At 46.3% G+C, this 14,906-nt stretch overlaps 1 protein-coding gene across 1 annotated transcript in view; it reads right to left on the bottom strand.

Annotated features, from left to right (window-relative positions):
* Positions 1-14,594, bottom strand: part of LOC130133998 (plexin-D1-like) — a gene marked incomplete at its 5' end in the record, with an annotated part of 15,539 nt that extends 945 nt beyond the window's left edge. The window contains 7 exons of the mRNA XM_056302141.1: positions 2,116-2,265; positions 4,184-4,450; positions 6,270-6,354; positions 8,774-8,953; positions 9,161-9,300; positions 10,865-10,970; positions 14,449-14,594. Of these exons, the coding sequence (XP_056158116.1) occupies positions 2,116-2,265; positions 4,184-4,450; positions 6,270-6,354; positions 8,774-8,953; positions 9,161-9,300; positions 10,865-10,970; positions 14,449-14,594 (1,074 nt within the window). The remainder of the gene's footprint in view (positions 1-2,115; positions 2,266-4,183; positions 4,451-6,269; positions 6,355-8,773; positions 8,954-9,160; positions 9,301-10,864; positions 10,971-14,448) is intronic.
* Positions 14,595-14,906: the final 312 nt, after the last annotated feature.

Genomic DNA, 14,906 nt, shown 5'->3' with positions numbered 1-14,906 from the left:
TCCATCTCTCTCTCCATCTCTCTCTCTCCCTCCATCTCTCTTGCTCCATCTCTCTCCATCTCTCTCTCCCTCCATCTCAGTCTTGCTCTCTCCCTCCATCTCTCTCTCCTTCCATCTCTCTCTCTCTCTCTCCAGCTCTCTCTCTCTCTCTCTGGTCCAGGCATTTATTTATCCAGACCAGTGAAAGAGGGCCCACTCCCAAAGACCATAGCAACAACCAGGCCTGGTGTAATGGAGGGGAAAATGCCATTGTTCCATGTTCCTGTTTCACTCGGGGTACGAAAAGCAGCACACCATCCCTCCTCCCACCCTCCACCCCCCCCCCCATCTTATGCAGCTCAACTCCACTTCAGAGCCAAGGAAAATACAGGCGCGTAAAAATAGATTTGCCACTGAAAGTAAGTGAAGAAATACAAATGGCTTCTTTGGATGCCTAAGCCATGTATTTGCATAGCACGAGCACACATTTATTCATATTTGCCAACACCAAGGAAAAAATATATCATGTACACTCTTGTTTATACCCCTTCCCTGAAATGCACACAAATCACTGTCACAGTCATGTACACAAGTGAGACACGGGCCGCCCACCCGTTTGTGTTATGGCATCTCGTTCGACCCCTGCCCTGCCTGTATGCCTTTGCTAATTGCCTGTGTTTATTTTTGGGCATCCTGAGAGACAGAAAAAGGGGCAGGGGGGATATCAGAGGGAGAGCTACAGATGCAATGACGAGAAAGAGATAGGGAGGGGGGCGTCCGGGAAGCGTAGTGGTCTATTCCATTGCCTACTAACAAGGGGATTGCCGGTTTGAATCCCTGTGTTACCTCCGGCTTGGTCGGACGTCCATACAGACACAATTGGCCATGTCTGCGGGTGGAAAGCCGGATGTCGGTATGTGTCCTGGTTGCTGCACTAGCACCTCTTCTGGTCGGTTGGGGTGCCTGTTCACGGGGGGGGGGGGACTGGGGGGGGGGGGGGATAGCGTGATCCTCCTACGCGCTACATCCCCCTGGGGAAATTCCTCACTGTCAGGTGAAAAGAAGCGGCTGGCGACTCCACATGTATCGGAGGAGTCACGTGCTGGTCTGCAGCCCTCCCTGGATCAGCAGAGGGGGTGGAGCAGCGTCCGGGATGGCTCAGAAGAGTGGGGTAATTGGCCAGATACAATACAATTGGGGAGAAAAAAAGGGGGGGGGTCAAAAACAAAAACGAAAGGGAGGAAGGAATTAGAGGTGCCCCCCCTCCCCCACAACACCCTCACCACCAACTCCACAGGTTTTGTGGCAAAGTGAAGACCGGACCACTCACCGACACAGTCACAGATAGGCTTACACACACATGGCTATTTCACATAGCCGCTCGGTCTGGGTCGGGTTTAAATATAGATGAATGCTTTTCCTCCGCTGAAAAAAAAGACCCATCAAGACAGGCCAGAATGGCCAACAAGGGATGGGAACTGTGGGCAAAATGAAGACGGAGTGGCTGGTTTTATCAGGACCGTGCAGGGCTTGGCGGTGTCTCGATTGGGCCTTTTCACTTTGATGGATTGAAAACGGAGACAAAACAAGAACTGCACCGAAGAGCAAAGAAAGCTCGTGACTCCCGAGAACACCGGGTTTGTGTGTGCCGCATGCGTGTGTGCACGTTGGTGTCTGTGTGACAGGTGATTGTGTTTGTGATAGCCGCTGTGATAAAAAGATCAGAGCGATAGAGATAAAGAGCACACCCTGCTTTGTGGTATAGAGCGGCCACCTCCCACTCCTCCTGTCCACGCCGACTGCTGATTCATGGTGGCACGAACAGGGAGGGAACAAAGCATTCATAATGCATGGCGACCGCACACACACACACACACACACACACACACACACACACACACACACACACACACCTTATTGTTCAATGAGCTGTGGAAACCGAATCCGTCTGAGCTAACATCACAGACTGGTCTTGATTCAGACCAACTGTCTGGCCTCAGGCCCTCACAGAGCAATATTTGTGTGTTTGTATGGCTTTGTGTTCAGTGTGTGTGTGTGTGTGTGTGTGTGTGTGTGTGTGTGTGTGTGTGTGTGTGTGTGTGTGTGTGTGTGCGTGCGTGCGTGCTGCAAACTCACTGTGACAGGCAACTCTCTTTCACTGGAGCTCAGCGAGCCGTTGATGGTGCAGTGGAACAGCTGGTCATTGTAGAAGCTGATGTCACAAGGATGGGAGCCAATCATCACTGAGTATTCCTCCGGTGCCAGTTCCAGATCGCTTGGCACTTTCTGTGCCAGGAAAGAAAGAAGAAAAAAAAAAACAACAGCTGTCTGCCGGTCAGTGTTAAGGGAGTAGGTGGCCTGGTTTGAATAGGCACAGATAACATTCAGAGCTGCATGGTGGTTTCATCCACACACGTATGCACATGTCTAACTGCCTACTTTTTCCACACACACAAACACACACACACACACACACACACACACACACACACCACACACATCTTAACTGCATACTTTTGACACACACACACACACAGCGGTTGCGCTGGACAGGCCTGTCGCGGGCTGTCACATTGAGGAGCCCAGTACAAAACCCATTCACTTTGGACAAGAGTTCAGCTTAAAGAACCAAACACTCCCTCCACCGCTCCGACATGGCCAGGGAACTTTCTACAAACAAACCCGCTGACGGTCATCCGAGCAACTGCCCAGAAAAACATTCTCAGGGCCCTCACAGGCGTCTCTTGGAACGAACGCGGCAGGGCTCTTTCTGTTGTTAAAACTTTGTCTGGTTGTCATTCAAGCCCACCCTCTCCCAGCCCAATAAGGCTGGTACGGTAACGTGAGAGAAACCGTCACGTCTTCTCCATGGTGTGTGTGTGTGTGTGTGTGTGTGTGTGTGTGTGTGTGTGTGTGTGTGTGTGTGTGTGTGTGTGCGCGCGCACAATGTTTGTCTTCATTGTGTTGTGCACTTTCCAGAAGTCGACGATATCGGTTTTTGTGTTACGATGACAAATGTGTGTGTTTATCTTGAGTGTGCTTCCTCTCCATGATTATACCCTCAGGGCCCCCGTCCAGTCCCTGTTGCAGGATGCCACCCCCTGGGTCTCTGTCAACAAATACTTCCTAACGCACACACATACAGACAAACACACTTGGGTGCACACATATACACATATACATACATATACTATGACGAAGAGCTTCTGTGTACGTATGCAGTATATACTAATTATTATGTAGTGTAAAATCCATATGCAGTATAATATCCAGATTAACAATATGTTTAGCGCACCAGTCAACACTTCAGCACGGCCAATAACCGGGATAAAACAGTGAAGATTTAAAGGCCAAAACAGGATGAAAGCAAACAAAATCCACCCACATTCCAGCTCAGATTCTTAATATAGGATCTGGCTGAACAACAGCTCCCATTAGACAAACACACACTCCCTCCTCCACCCTACCCAGCAACACCCCCCCTGCCCACCCGCCAGGTCCACCACGAGTGGAATCCACCTTCCTAAAGAAAACAGGAAACAACAGCCATGTCGCCCATGCAGACAGGCTGAGGCAGCAATTCCTGTAGGGGCCTCATCCTGACATGTGTGTGTGTGTGTGTGTGTGTGTGTGTGTGTGTGTGTGTGTGTGTGTGTGTGTGTGTGTGTGTGTGTGTGTTGTGTGTGCGTGCGCACACCCGCCAATGTGCACAAATCTGCACACAAACAAACACACACACATGCAGACACACTCAAGGAGGAAGTCATAAGACATGTCACATTTAGGGGCTTATTTGAGTGACTTCCCTGTCTATGAACCTATATTGTACAGTAATATAGTCAGCCCCCCCCCCCAGCATGATACAGACAGGTTTAGATCGGCCAAAACACAGGAATACAGGACCTTGCAATGAGCTGGTGGAGTATGCCAGTGCTGGACCCTCCCTTGGATCGTAACAGAATCCAGAGGACACCGCATTTGATTTGATTTTATGTGGGTCTGCTTAATGTGAATAGATTCAGCCATGTCTGTATTTCCCAGTGGGGTGAGTTGGGCTCACAGCGGCGGTGCTCATAAAGCCAAGGAACAGACGAGCTCTGAGAAATACAATCATTTGATCTGTTTAATGATTAGGTTTTCATATCCTTTCTGTCCTCTCTCTCTTTTCCGCTCTCTCTCTGTTTGGGTCAGATGTCACACTCACGTTAATGATGAGTGTGAGCGGCTCGCCGGGGTGGTGTTTGATCAGCTTCTCCTTGCTGGCGGTGAAGAATTGAGGGTCCTCCACGTATTCCAACAGGAACTGACCTCCGTGAGGCTCCTCCTCTTCCTCTGGCTCACTGTCGGAGGAGGCAGGGCTATCTCCTGTGTAGAGCACACTGTTCAGGTAGAACTGCAGCAAAGCCTGCTGGGACTGGCTGGAGGCCGGTGAGGCGCATTTAATCATGGAGATGGAGTGCACCGTGCAGGTCTGGAGCAGGGGAGAGGAGGGGTTGTGTTAAACAAGAATTTTAAAGATAATCGCAAACGCCATCCAACATTTTGACGGAATCAGCAAAAGCAATCAGCCTTGTTGGCGTTCTGAGACAACTCTGACTTATGTGCAGATCCAGTGGAGCAGAGCAGAGCAAAGCAAATATCACACAGCAAAATTTATATTCATGACTCAAAAACAAGCACACAAGTAACCATGTAAAAGCTATGGAAGGATAAAAAAGGCAATTTAGTCATACAGGAATCTCAACTACGTTTCACACAGGAGACTGAGTGTGCTTTCTAAATGCTAGTCGCCGATGTAGTAATAAGTTAGTTTGCTCTCTGTGTAAAGTAGGCTACTAGCGTTTAAAAAGCAGATTCAACCTCGCGTGTAAAGTGCACACGTAAGGCCTCAGCCTTACATGTGCTCTTATGAGGCCTTACAAGACCGAGAGCGGTTTGACAAGACGCGGAAGCGGGGCAGGCTAAGCTAACTGCTAGCCCATGCAGACTGGCAGTTCTGACAGTCATCCTGGCGTTCGCTCTCTTGGACAGTTAATTTTTTTGTTTGTTTTGGATATGTTGGATATTTGTGTCCTGTAGTATTTTTTTTTTGTAACTTGGATGTATGTGTTCTTGTAGTTCGGATATGTGTTTTTGTCTTTGTGCTGCACTGCTGTGGGCTGGGGGAAACGATATTTCGTTTCGATTCATGTGTGCAGGTGCAAGGAATGAAATGACAAATGAATGTTCCTGATGCCTGATAAGGCTCCAGTATGACTAAATGTTTTTTTTAATCTCACCATAACTATACATACAACTTTTTTTGTGAAGAACAGCCCTAGTAAGGCTTAATGTGGCCTTATACAAGCATTATAATCCAAACATGCACAAAGGAAACACAAATTATAATATCAGTAAACCTGACAGAACAAATATGACATGTAAAAAATAGACTATGACAGAATTCTAACAACCATGATTCATCACACTCGTGATGAATCATAGTGCAACCCCGTGGGAGAGAGAGCTCAGAATATCATATATAGATATCCCAACATGTACATAACCACGTACCTATCTATCAAATACAAAATGCTGAATGGCTCAGCTGATGAAAGACAAATACGTACATATACCCCCCCCCCTCCAGTCTTCTAGTAATCCAAGAACTGATATCGGCAATACAAAAACACAACTTAAGAAAATCTTATATCTGCTTATAAATTTGTTGTTGTTTTTTTTTTTTATTCCCCCCCTCCCTTTTTCTCCCCAATTCTATCCGGCCAACTACCCCATCACCTACGAGCCGTCCCGATCTGTGCTCCAGCCCTCTACTGATCCGGGGAGGGCTGCAGACTACCACATGCCTCCTCCGATACATGTGGAGTCGCCAGCCACTTCTTTTCACCTGACAGTAAGGAGTTTCACCAGGGGGACGTAGCATGTGGGAGGATCACGCTATTCCTCCCAGTTCCCCCTCCCCCTGTGAACAGGCGCCCAGACCAACCAGAGGAAGCGCTAGTGCAGCAACCTGGACACATACCCACACCTGGCTTCCCACCCGCCGATATGGCCAATTGTGTCTGTAGGGACGCCTGACCAAGCTGGAGGTAACACGGGGATTCGAACCGGTGATCCCCATGTTGGTAGACAACGGAATAGACCGCTATGCCACCCAGATGTCCCTATAAACTGTTTTTAGTATAATTTTTCTTACTCTGTGTTATTATGGGAGTAAGACAGCATCATTCTCAGCACTCTGGTAATAATGGCTTCCAAAAGTACACAAGATTACACCTCCACTGACTCACAGTTTGTCCAACTCCCAACACCTCCATGATAACACTCTGCACCAGATCAAAACCTTGGCCCGTCACTGTGATGGTCCTGCCACCGCTGAAATGTGCACACACACACACACACACACACACACACACACACACACAATCAAATACCAGTCATTACAAGATGTACATACAACATGTCAAATACTTCGATAAATCCACACAAAACCATAACCAAAGCCACCCAAAACCAAAAAATAAGAACATGGTTTTACAATAATAAGAACATCATGACGACAGCTTCAAGTTTAAAGCTGAAAAGTTGCAGCTGACATACGTGGCCAAGTTTTGCCTGTTTGCTTGGTTTAATGACATACACAGCTCCACTGCAGCTAATAGTCAGCATATCTGCGATCAAAGGCATCCCACTGTCCTCTCGCACACATGTCCCGCACATTTCACACAGATGTTGTGCCATTTAGAGCACAATAGCCTTGGAGAAGACACTGCACATCAGGGAGACATTACCCTTATGACTTATGTCATTCTCCCTGGGAGAGAAACCACAAAGACGTTCAGCCAGTGATGTTAAGGCATGTTGGACTTAACGTGGAGTGTCAATGTGTGTGTGTGTGTGTGTGTGTGTGTGTGTGTGTGTGTGTGTGTGTGTGTGTGTGTGTGTAGGGTATCTGCACACTTTTAAAGCACAAATTTAATGAACGTTAAGACTTTTTAATACCCCTAAATTGAAAAAATACCATTTCCACGGCAACAAAAAAGAAACTAGACAGGACAGTATATACTGTTGTTGAGTTTTATTGAATATGAATATAAAAGCAACTCTCTGTGTAAATTAGCTGACAACGGCCTTCTTGTTAATTAACTAAAATAAAACTATGGCGGTAGACCCAGTCAAATGGAAAACAATAGCATCAAATACACATAAATGGGCACTATAGAGATTGGTCAAAAGTTACAGCTAAACCAAACCTAAGTGGGTTTTTTTCTGCCCCTCTCTGGCACAAACTACCTGAAGTTTATTTGACCCCGTTTGTCAATGGACGCTACACCTGTCATGACTCGTGTCGCAGCTCATCAGCCGTGTTATCGATTTCACCACCTCGCATGAACAACTGCTTTCTCACTTCCTGTGCTCGCGTCCTCAGTGTGTCTGATTTCGTTATCAGCGTCACCATTTCCGTCCCTGCAGTATCCTCTGCTAGATCTGTGATGCTGTCTGCTTTCTTTCGGAGAGGCAGTACCCGCGGTATTTCTGCCTCCAGTTGGGCTGTCGAAGAAAAAAAAAACTGCCGAATGCTGTCTGTTAACTGCTAAGCTGAGCTGTGGTACTTACGGAGCCTGTTAGCTCAGGCGGACGCATTTGCCGCAGACAAATTAGCTCTAATTTTACTACGGGCAGCCAAGCTAGCAACGGCCCCAACGTACCACTTGGTGGCCACAACTGCTTGATCAAGCGCTAGCATAGCATAGCGCATGTGCGTTGCATTGTCACCAGTTTGAATGCTGTTTTTTTTTTGTGTGTGGATATTTTCCCTCCTTTTTCTCCCCAATTGTATCAGGCCAATTACCCCACTCTTCTGAGCTGTCCCAGTCGCTGCTCCATGCCTTTGCCGATCCGGGGAGGGCTGCAGACTACCACATGCCTCCTCTGACACATGTGGAGTTGCCAGCTGCTTCTTTTCACCTGACAGTGAGGAGTTTCGCTAGGGGGACATATCATGCGGGAGGATCATGCTATTCCCCCCAGTCCCCCCAATAAGGCGTCCCGACCGACCAGAGGAGGTGCTAGTGCAGCGACCAGGACACATACCCACATTTGGCTTCCCAGCCGCAGACACGGCCAACTGTGTCTGTAGGGACGCCCGACCAAGCAGGAGGTAACACAGGGATTTGAACCGCCAATCCCTGTGTTGGCAGGCAACGGAATAGACCGCTACACCACCCAAACGCCCCTCAGTTTGAATGTTTTGCGAAAAAGTCCACATCATTCCACCATAAGAATTTGCTGGATTGTTTAAGCCACTCACAATATTTGTCCCTCCAACCACTTCAGATGGAATTTATATTTACCCTCACCTGTCGCCCGCTAGCTACTGCCTCCCCGTCCCACTGCCCCTGGTGGTCTAGCGTATGCTATTTAGCACAAGTGCATTTTACATTGCTTGCAACAAATGTCGGGCTCATGTAGAATATAAAATCAAACAAAATATAAAAACTGGGGAAAAAAATAGATATACACTCATTCGTTCTGCCCCAGAATAAATTTAATGCCTCCCTTCCTAAAACTCCAGACATTTTTAAACATTTTTAGACCTTGAATTAGAAAAAAAAAAGAAATTCAAGACGTTTTAAGAATTTTTAAGGGTCTGTAGGGACCCTGCTCTGTGTGTGTGTGTGTGTGTGTGTGAGAGAGAGTGTGAGAGAGAGAGAGAGAGAGAGAGAGAGAGAGAGAGAGAGAGAGAGAGAGAGAGAGAGAGAGAGAGAGAGCGAGAGAGAGAGAGAGAGTTTACCTGAGGTAGCTCCTTTTGGGCTTGATGAAGCTTATGGTGGGGTTTTTCTCGTAGCTGTATGTCGTACTAAGCTCTTCTCCCTGACAAGGAAGGTTTTCAAATTCCAGACAAACCACCACGGGCTCAGTGTGCTCTTGCACAGCTGCAGGCATGGTGCACTCAATGATATCAGCTGCTGGCCTGTAACATGAGACAAAGATCATAAAACCACATTAAGAAATATCTCTGACTTATGACGGTCCATAACTATTCCTACTAAGTCTCGGAGTGATGTCTGCTGCAGTTCAGGCAACAGCATGCCTCAGACAAGAGTTTCCCCAAACAGTAAGAAATAAACACCCAGCCTGTGAAAGTCACATAAAGCAGCTTAAAATATCTTGTACTCACATTTTGATGGCACATTCCTGTGTGCCATTAACCTTGACTCTGACCTGCGAGCCAATGTCCAGATGTTCCCCTCTGATGGTCACTCTGGTACCCCCAGCACGGGGGCCCTTTCTGGGCTCCATGGACAGCAGCCTGGGGACCTGGATATGGAAGAGAGATACATGAATATCAACGCGTGGAATATAGTAAACAGCTCATTTGGCAAGTCTGACAGTTTCTGTCATCGGAAAAGGCCAAGCTCCCTGGCACAGCGTTTTGTGCTTTACGTTGCGCTTCTCGATGCTGAACTGGCATATCAAAACAATCCGTAGCCCGCAAGGTTCAGATATCTTATTTTCCTGTTTTGGCTGAGACAGCTGCTGACTATAATGGTAAATTAGTGAAGAGAGCTGTGAAGACAGCTCACCCTGAAGTACTGAAGCCAAATGGCCACTGGGCCTCTACTCACAAGACAGCTACGTCAGCTTAGAAACAATAACTTTCACACGTGTGCACGCAGACACGCACACACACACACACACACACACACACACACACACACACACACACACACACACACACACACACACACACACACACACACAAAATGAACATATTCATGCATGTTGGCAAGCGTGAAGCGTAGACCCAGAAACATACATGAAGGCTCCTGGGGCAAAGATGAATACCCCTATCCAGCTCTACATCTACCACAGCATCAGCATTCCAGGGCTTTCCGAAGCCTTTCTCCCTTCTGTGAACCTCACCTCCAGGGAAACCTCTTATTCTCACTGACAGGATTGACTTCCTCTGTGTGCACGGATTGGAGAGGCCCATTGTCTATTTGTGTGTGTGTGCATGTGTATGTGTAGACACTATGTGTTTGTGCACATAATATCAGAGTGGGCGTAAGGAGGCAGATGTTTCCGGGCCGAAGTTCGAGGAAGGAGGTGCAGTGGAGGTGCATATCCTGTCTCCACTTGAATCCAAATGGTTTCCCCTTTTTCCCCTGCCGATCCCTTTCTCACCCCTCTCCGACTCAACACCCTGCAGTAAAAATCGCTTCTCAAAGTGAGCGCCCCTGGAGCTGGATGTGCATGGGGGGGTCTCACCACAACATGGTATGATGTTTGTTGTCTTGGATTTCCGTCGTCCCCGTGTCTCAAGAAGAGCTTTGAGACCATTGTGATTTTTTTTCTTTTCTGTGGGATGACTCATGGCACAGCTCCTCTTTCGAAGCCATCGGAGTTTTTTCACAAGTGTTCCAGAGTTGAATTTATGAAGGAACCCTTTTGTTCGTAAACAAGAAGAAACAAAAAGGCTAACACGGGTATTTCCACTGGCTGTGTACTCTAAATCCAATGGGAAAACCGTGTGGGCTGGGGTCAATTAATACAATGCTGGCTAGCTTGCATCTACCGCTAATAAATTCGGAGAAGAAGACATTTCAGCGTGCGCCATATTTGTTTTTGCTGGCAGCGGGTTCTGAATGACAATGGTGCTTAGCTGCAATACCATAAAATCGTTTGAAGATTTCCACATGCTCACATTCTTGAATATCATACAAGGCGCATCTGTTAGCACTCAGCTGACACATTAGGAAGGCTTTCCCACTAGGGAGCGGAGAACAAGGGCTGGTGAGAGAAGGCAAAAACGTGGCTAAAGACAGGAGACAGAGAGAGAGAATGGGTGGGTGGACGCATAAAATGGTGGGAGAATACTCACCAAGTATGAGAATTGCTCCTTTGAAGCCCCCATCTCATTCCCGTCCACAACCACTTGGACAATGTCTGCCGTTTCATATTCAGACCTCCCGGTCACACACACCAGCCTGAGGAGCAGAGAGCAAACAAAACTGAGCGGACTTCCGTCTCCGGAAAACAACAGCGGCCAAATCGCAATAAACATACCGACGACAAAATACTCTATATACCCTATACGTGTTTGTGCGTGATTTATTGCTGTTATCTTTTTTTACAAACACAACCCATTTACATATGGAATGTAATAATAAAGCCTCCAGATATTTTAAGAATCAAAGTTCAAAGAAGCCCTAGACCAGATGTTTCTAACCACAGAGGAGATTAAGGAGGTATGGAGGTTTGTTCTTGCACCTCCTGGCTATGATAATGCTTCAAGTCCTCACTGGCGCAGGCTCACTAATGAAAGCGTAATGAACTAAAGCACAATAGGTCCCTGTTTTGGTTCCTCATTGGGATGAGTGTATGAAGGGGGTGCAACCTCCATCAGTTTGGCACAGGCTGTTGGTTTATTTAGTGAGCTGCCCGATGCTAAAGGTAGTTTTAAAGTAAATACTTGGCAGTACAAGTGAAGACTCATAGAACTGCTATGAGTGGTGATGGACAGAGGACCCCCACCTTCATCAGAGGTAAGGTTAAATGATCCGATGAAGAGGAGCTGTGTATTCACCTTGAAAATTGGTGGGATGTTGAATACGATGGCCTGGGCTCAGATGAGCTGAGCCGAGCCCAGGCCGAATGCAGATGAGCTTTTGGCAAAAGCGCTGCTCCAGATGTGGGAGAAGAAAGAACTGCCTCCAAGTCCATGTTTATTTATTTACCCGTATATCTTGAGCTATTAGTCTATTTCTCTTTCGTTTGTTTATGGCCAGGGCTGCAGAATATATCATATCAGAATCAACATTGCAGCACAGAGCACAAGTCTAATAGTCACAACACAAAGGATTCAGTGTAAGGCAAATTGGGCCAATCAGTCATGTTAGGCTGCGTGATAGAAAATGAAATCTTGCAAGATCAACCGATTTAATGACTTCTTGGACAACTGCCTTATTTCGCCCTCTAACAATCACCCTTATCATTACTAGAGTGATAAATTCATTGCAAACCGAGCTTTAAAAGTTGAAAGCCACATACATCTGGGGAAAATGTGTAACTTTTTTTATTCTTTAATAATGCAATAGCTATCGGCTGCAAAAATCGTGATGTTGATTTTTTTCCCCTCCCAATATCGCTCAACCCTATTTTTGGCTGAAGTACATCTCTTTCTTAAAAAAAATATTCTAACAATCAACATTGGGTCAAAAAAAAAGAAGCTTGCATAACCAATATTTATTGCATGCAACAATATGTGTTGCAAGTGCGGACAACTAATATTTTTGGGGAGTACTGATGAAAGCATGTTGACATTAAAGAAGCTCCGCTGAGGTCAGCCCCTAACATTTCACAGCGGACAACCCGGGATGTGTGTGGGAGGTGCGGGTGATGTTAATGCAGTGTGATCCCGGGCAAAGGACAGGCTGCTCCAGACTCCCAGCAGGAGCAGACACACTGGCAGCCACATCCTTCGACTGACCCCCGCTCTGCATTCCAACATCACCCCACTGTGGAGATATTATGGGTTACAGAGGGTGATATTTTGGCTAGCATGGGAGATGTCTCTTGTTATTTCCCTCGAGTGAACGATGAAGATTATCAATGGCCAGATACTAGTGTGCACGCGTGTGTGGTGTGTGCTCGCGTTCGCTAGGTCAGACAAAATGGATGGAGTAAAGGTGACTCAAGGCTCATAAGAAACTGAGGAGGAGGGCAACTTAGAGAAGTTGACCCCAAGTTTCCTGTGAAGTACTCCAGTATGAAAGGTTTGTCTCGACCAACCACCCCATTAATTAAAATGTTGACATAATGGGACTGTAGTAACAGATCTCCTGGGCTGCACACGCTCCTCAAGCACACAGCTGTGAACTTTCACCTCATAGCAAACGAGCAAACACCTGTTTCAACAGCCCTGGCTAGTGAGGTCACATGTGCAGGAGTGTATTTGTGTACGTGTGTGCGTGCATGTGTGCATGCATGCACACACACACACGCATGTGTGCATGCATGTGTGCATGTGTGTATGTATGTATGTATGTATGTGTGTGTGGGGGGGGTTGAGGAGGGAATTTATTGCATGTCTTTGTGTGTGTGTGTGTGCCTGTGTGTGTCTGCTGTCAGAAGCATTGACATGTTATGATTTGTCAGTGCCACCTCCAGCGAAGAGGATATGCTTTGCTGTCACAACAACCGGTCTCAGGAACCAATGAGGAGCACCGACGCAAGATGAGATCATCCCAGGAGTGAAACGTGATTCGCTGTTTTCATAATGCGTGTTCTGTGCGTGCGTGTGTGTATGTGTGTGTGTTAGCGTTTGGGGGAATTCATCAGGGCGTCACAGTGACAGGTAAGGCCTGCAGGTCACCCTCGACCAGGTCTGAATTCTAATATGGTGATTGGCTTCACTGGAGCAAGACCAGATAAACAGTTCCATTCAGGGAACATTAGAGAAATTAGAAGGGAAGTTTGAATGTAATTCTAGCATTACTGGTTCCCACCAAGCTCTATGCGCAGGTGTCAGACCGGGGTCCTGCTGTCTCCATGGTGACACCGTCTCGGTGTTTCGGTCCCTGAGCTGCAGAGGGCTGAGGGATGGAAACGTTTAAAACGAGAAGTGTGCTGCATAATAATATTTGGGAAAATTAGCCTTGTGGATTCTTGTAACCTGCTCCCTCGCCTCACTTGCAGAAAGGGCCCACGTAGGACTCTATTGATCTAATATGATAACTGAGGAATATTTATGAGGCAATTCAGTGGAAATCTCTGTGAAATTAGTTTTAAATGAATAGCAGTAAAATAAGTATAATAATGAAATATTTCATCATTCTGCTTGCTTGCGGCTTTTGATGCATCACTTAACACTCTGCTACCTGAAAGGGATTCACAGAGGGGTTTTCAGGTTTTTTTTTTCTCCAAGGGTTTTTCAAGTTTAATATCACAATCACAAGGTCTGTAAATGGTGTCCCGTTGCAAGAAAGACGATCTTACCAGGGTTATTTTTCATCTTGTTTCAAGTCTCATTTCTTACCCCACTGACAGATATCGCACGTTTCGAGAAAGTGTACTTGTTTCATGGTTATGAGACTTGTTATAAGGAGCAGGGAAAGAAATCTTAAAACAAGGAACTTCATTTGGGATAATTGCACTTTCTGTAAGAACAAATATCTTGAAACAAGCCCTATTATCATGAAAAAAGCAAAGCAAAGTAAAACTATCTTCCTTTGGGGTAAGACAATTTTACTAGTAATATCTTGAAATAAGCAGTATGAGACTTAAAACAAGATAAAGTACCTTGATAAGCTTGTCTGTTTTTTTTTGCATGGCAACACAATAAATGTCATGTTTTCACATTTTCTTTAAGAAAAACCAACACTCTGCATTATATCTTTAACATGTTACAGATCTATGAATGGCCTACCTACACCCTTTAAGGAGATTCATAGGGTTGATACTCACTCTACAGAGACGGTGTAGCGTTCAGGAAGGAGCGTACATGGCACAGATCCGATGGAGACCTTCACTGCCTCTGCCCTCCGACCAAGGTTCTTACCCTGAACCGTCAGCAAGGTGCCCCCATCTAGCGGACCACTCTGGGGGGATATCTAGGAGGGAGAGAGGGAAGATGGAAAGACAAGATAATGAAGACCAAGTTATTTTTCATACCTTACAATGGAGGATTAGATTGTGATCCAAAACCCGGTACCACTTTACAATGAGACTACCCCTATAAAGGGTTTATGAATGGTTTATCATTGATTTATTAATTAGGTTGTGAACACTTTGTAAATCATTAATAAGCTGTTATAACACATTAGCTAAAAATGGTAACAGTGACCTGTTGCTTGCCAAATAGTGAGCCCACATTTATCTGTACTGTTAAGCCTCAGATCTCATTGGATACTTAAGCTAGCAAC

This window comes from Lampris incognitus, unplaced genomic scaffold, assembly GCF_029633865.1.
Source record: "Lampris incognitus isolate fLamInc1 unplaced genomic scaffold, fLamInc1.hap2 scaffold_592, whole genome shotgun sequence".
Classification (NCBI taxonomy): Eukaryota; Metazoa; Chordata; class Actinopteri; order Lampriformes; family Lampridae; genus Lampris; species Lampris incognitus.
The sequence above is the reverse complement of the archived record's forward strand: the minus strand, read 5'-3'. Positions and strand labels throughout refer to the sequence as shown.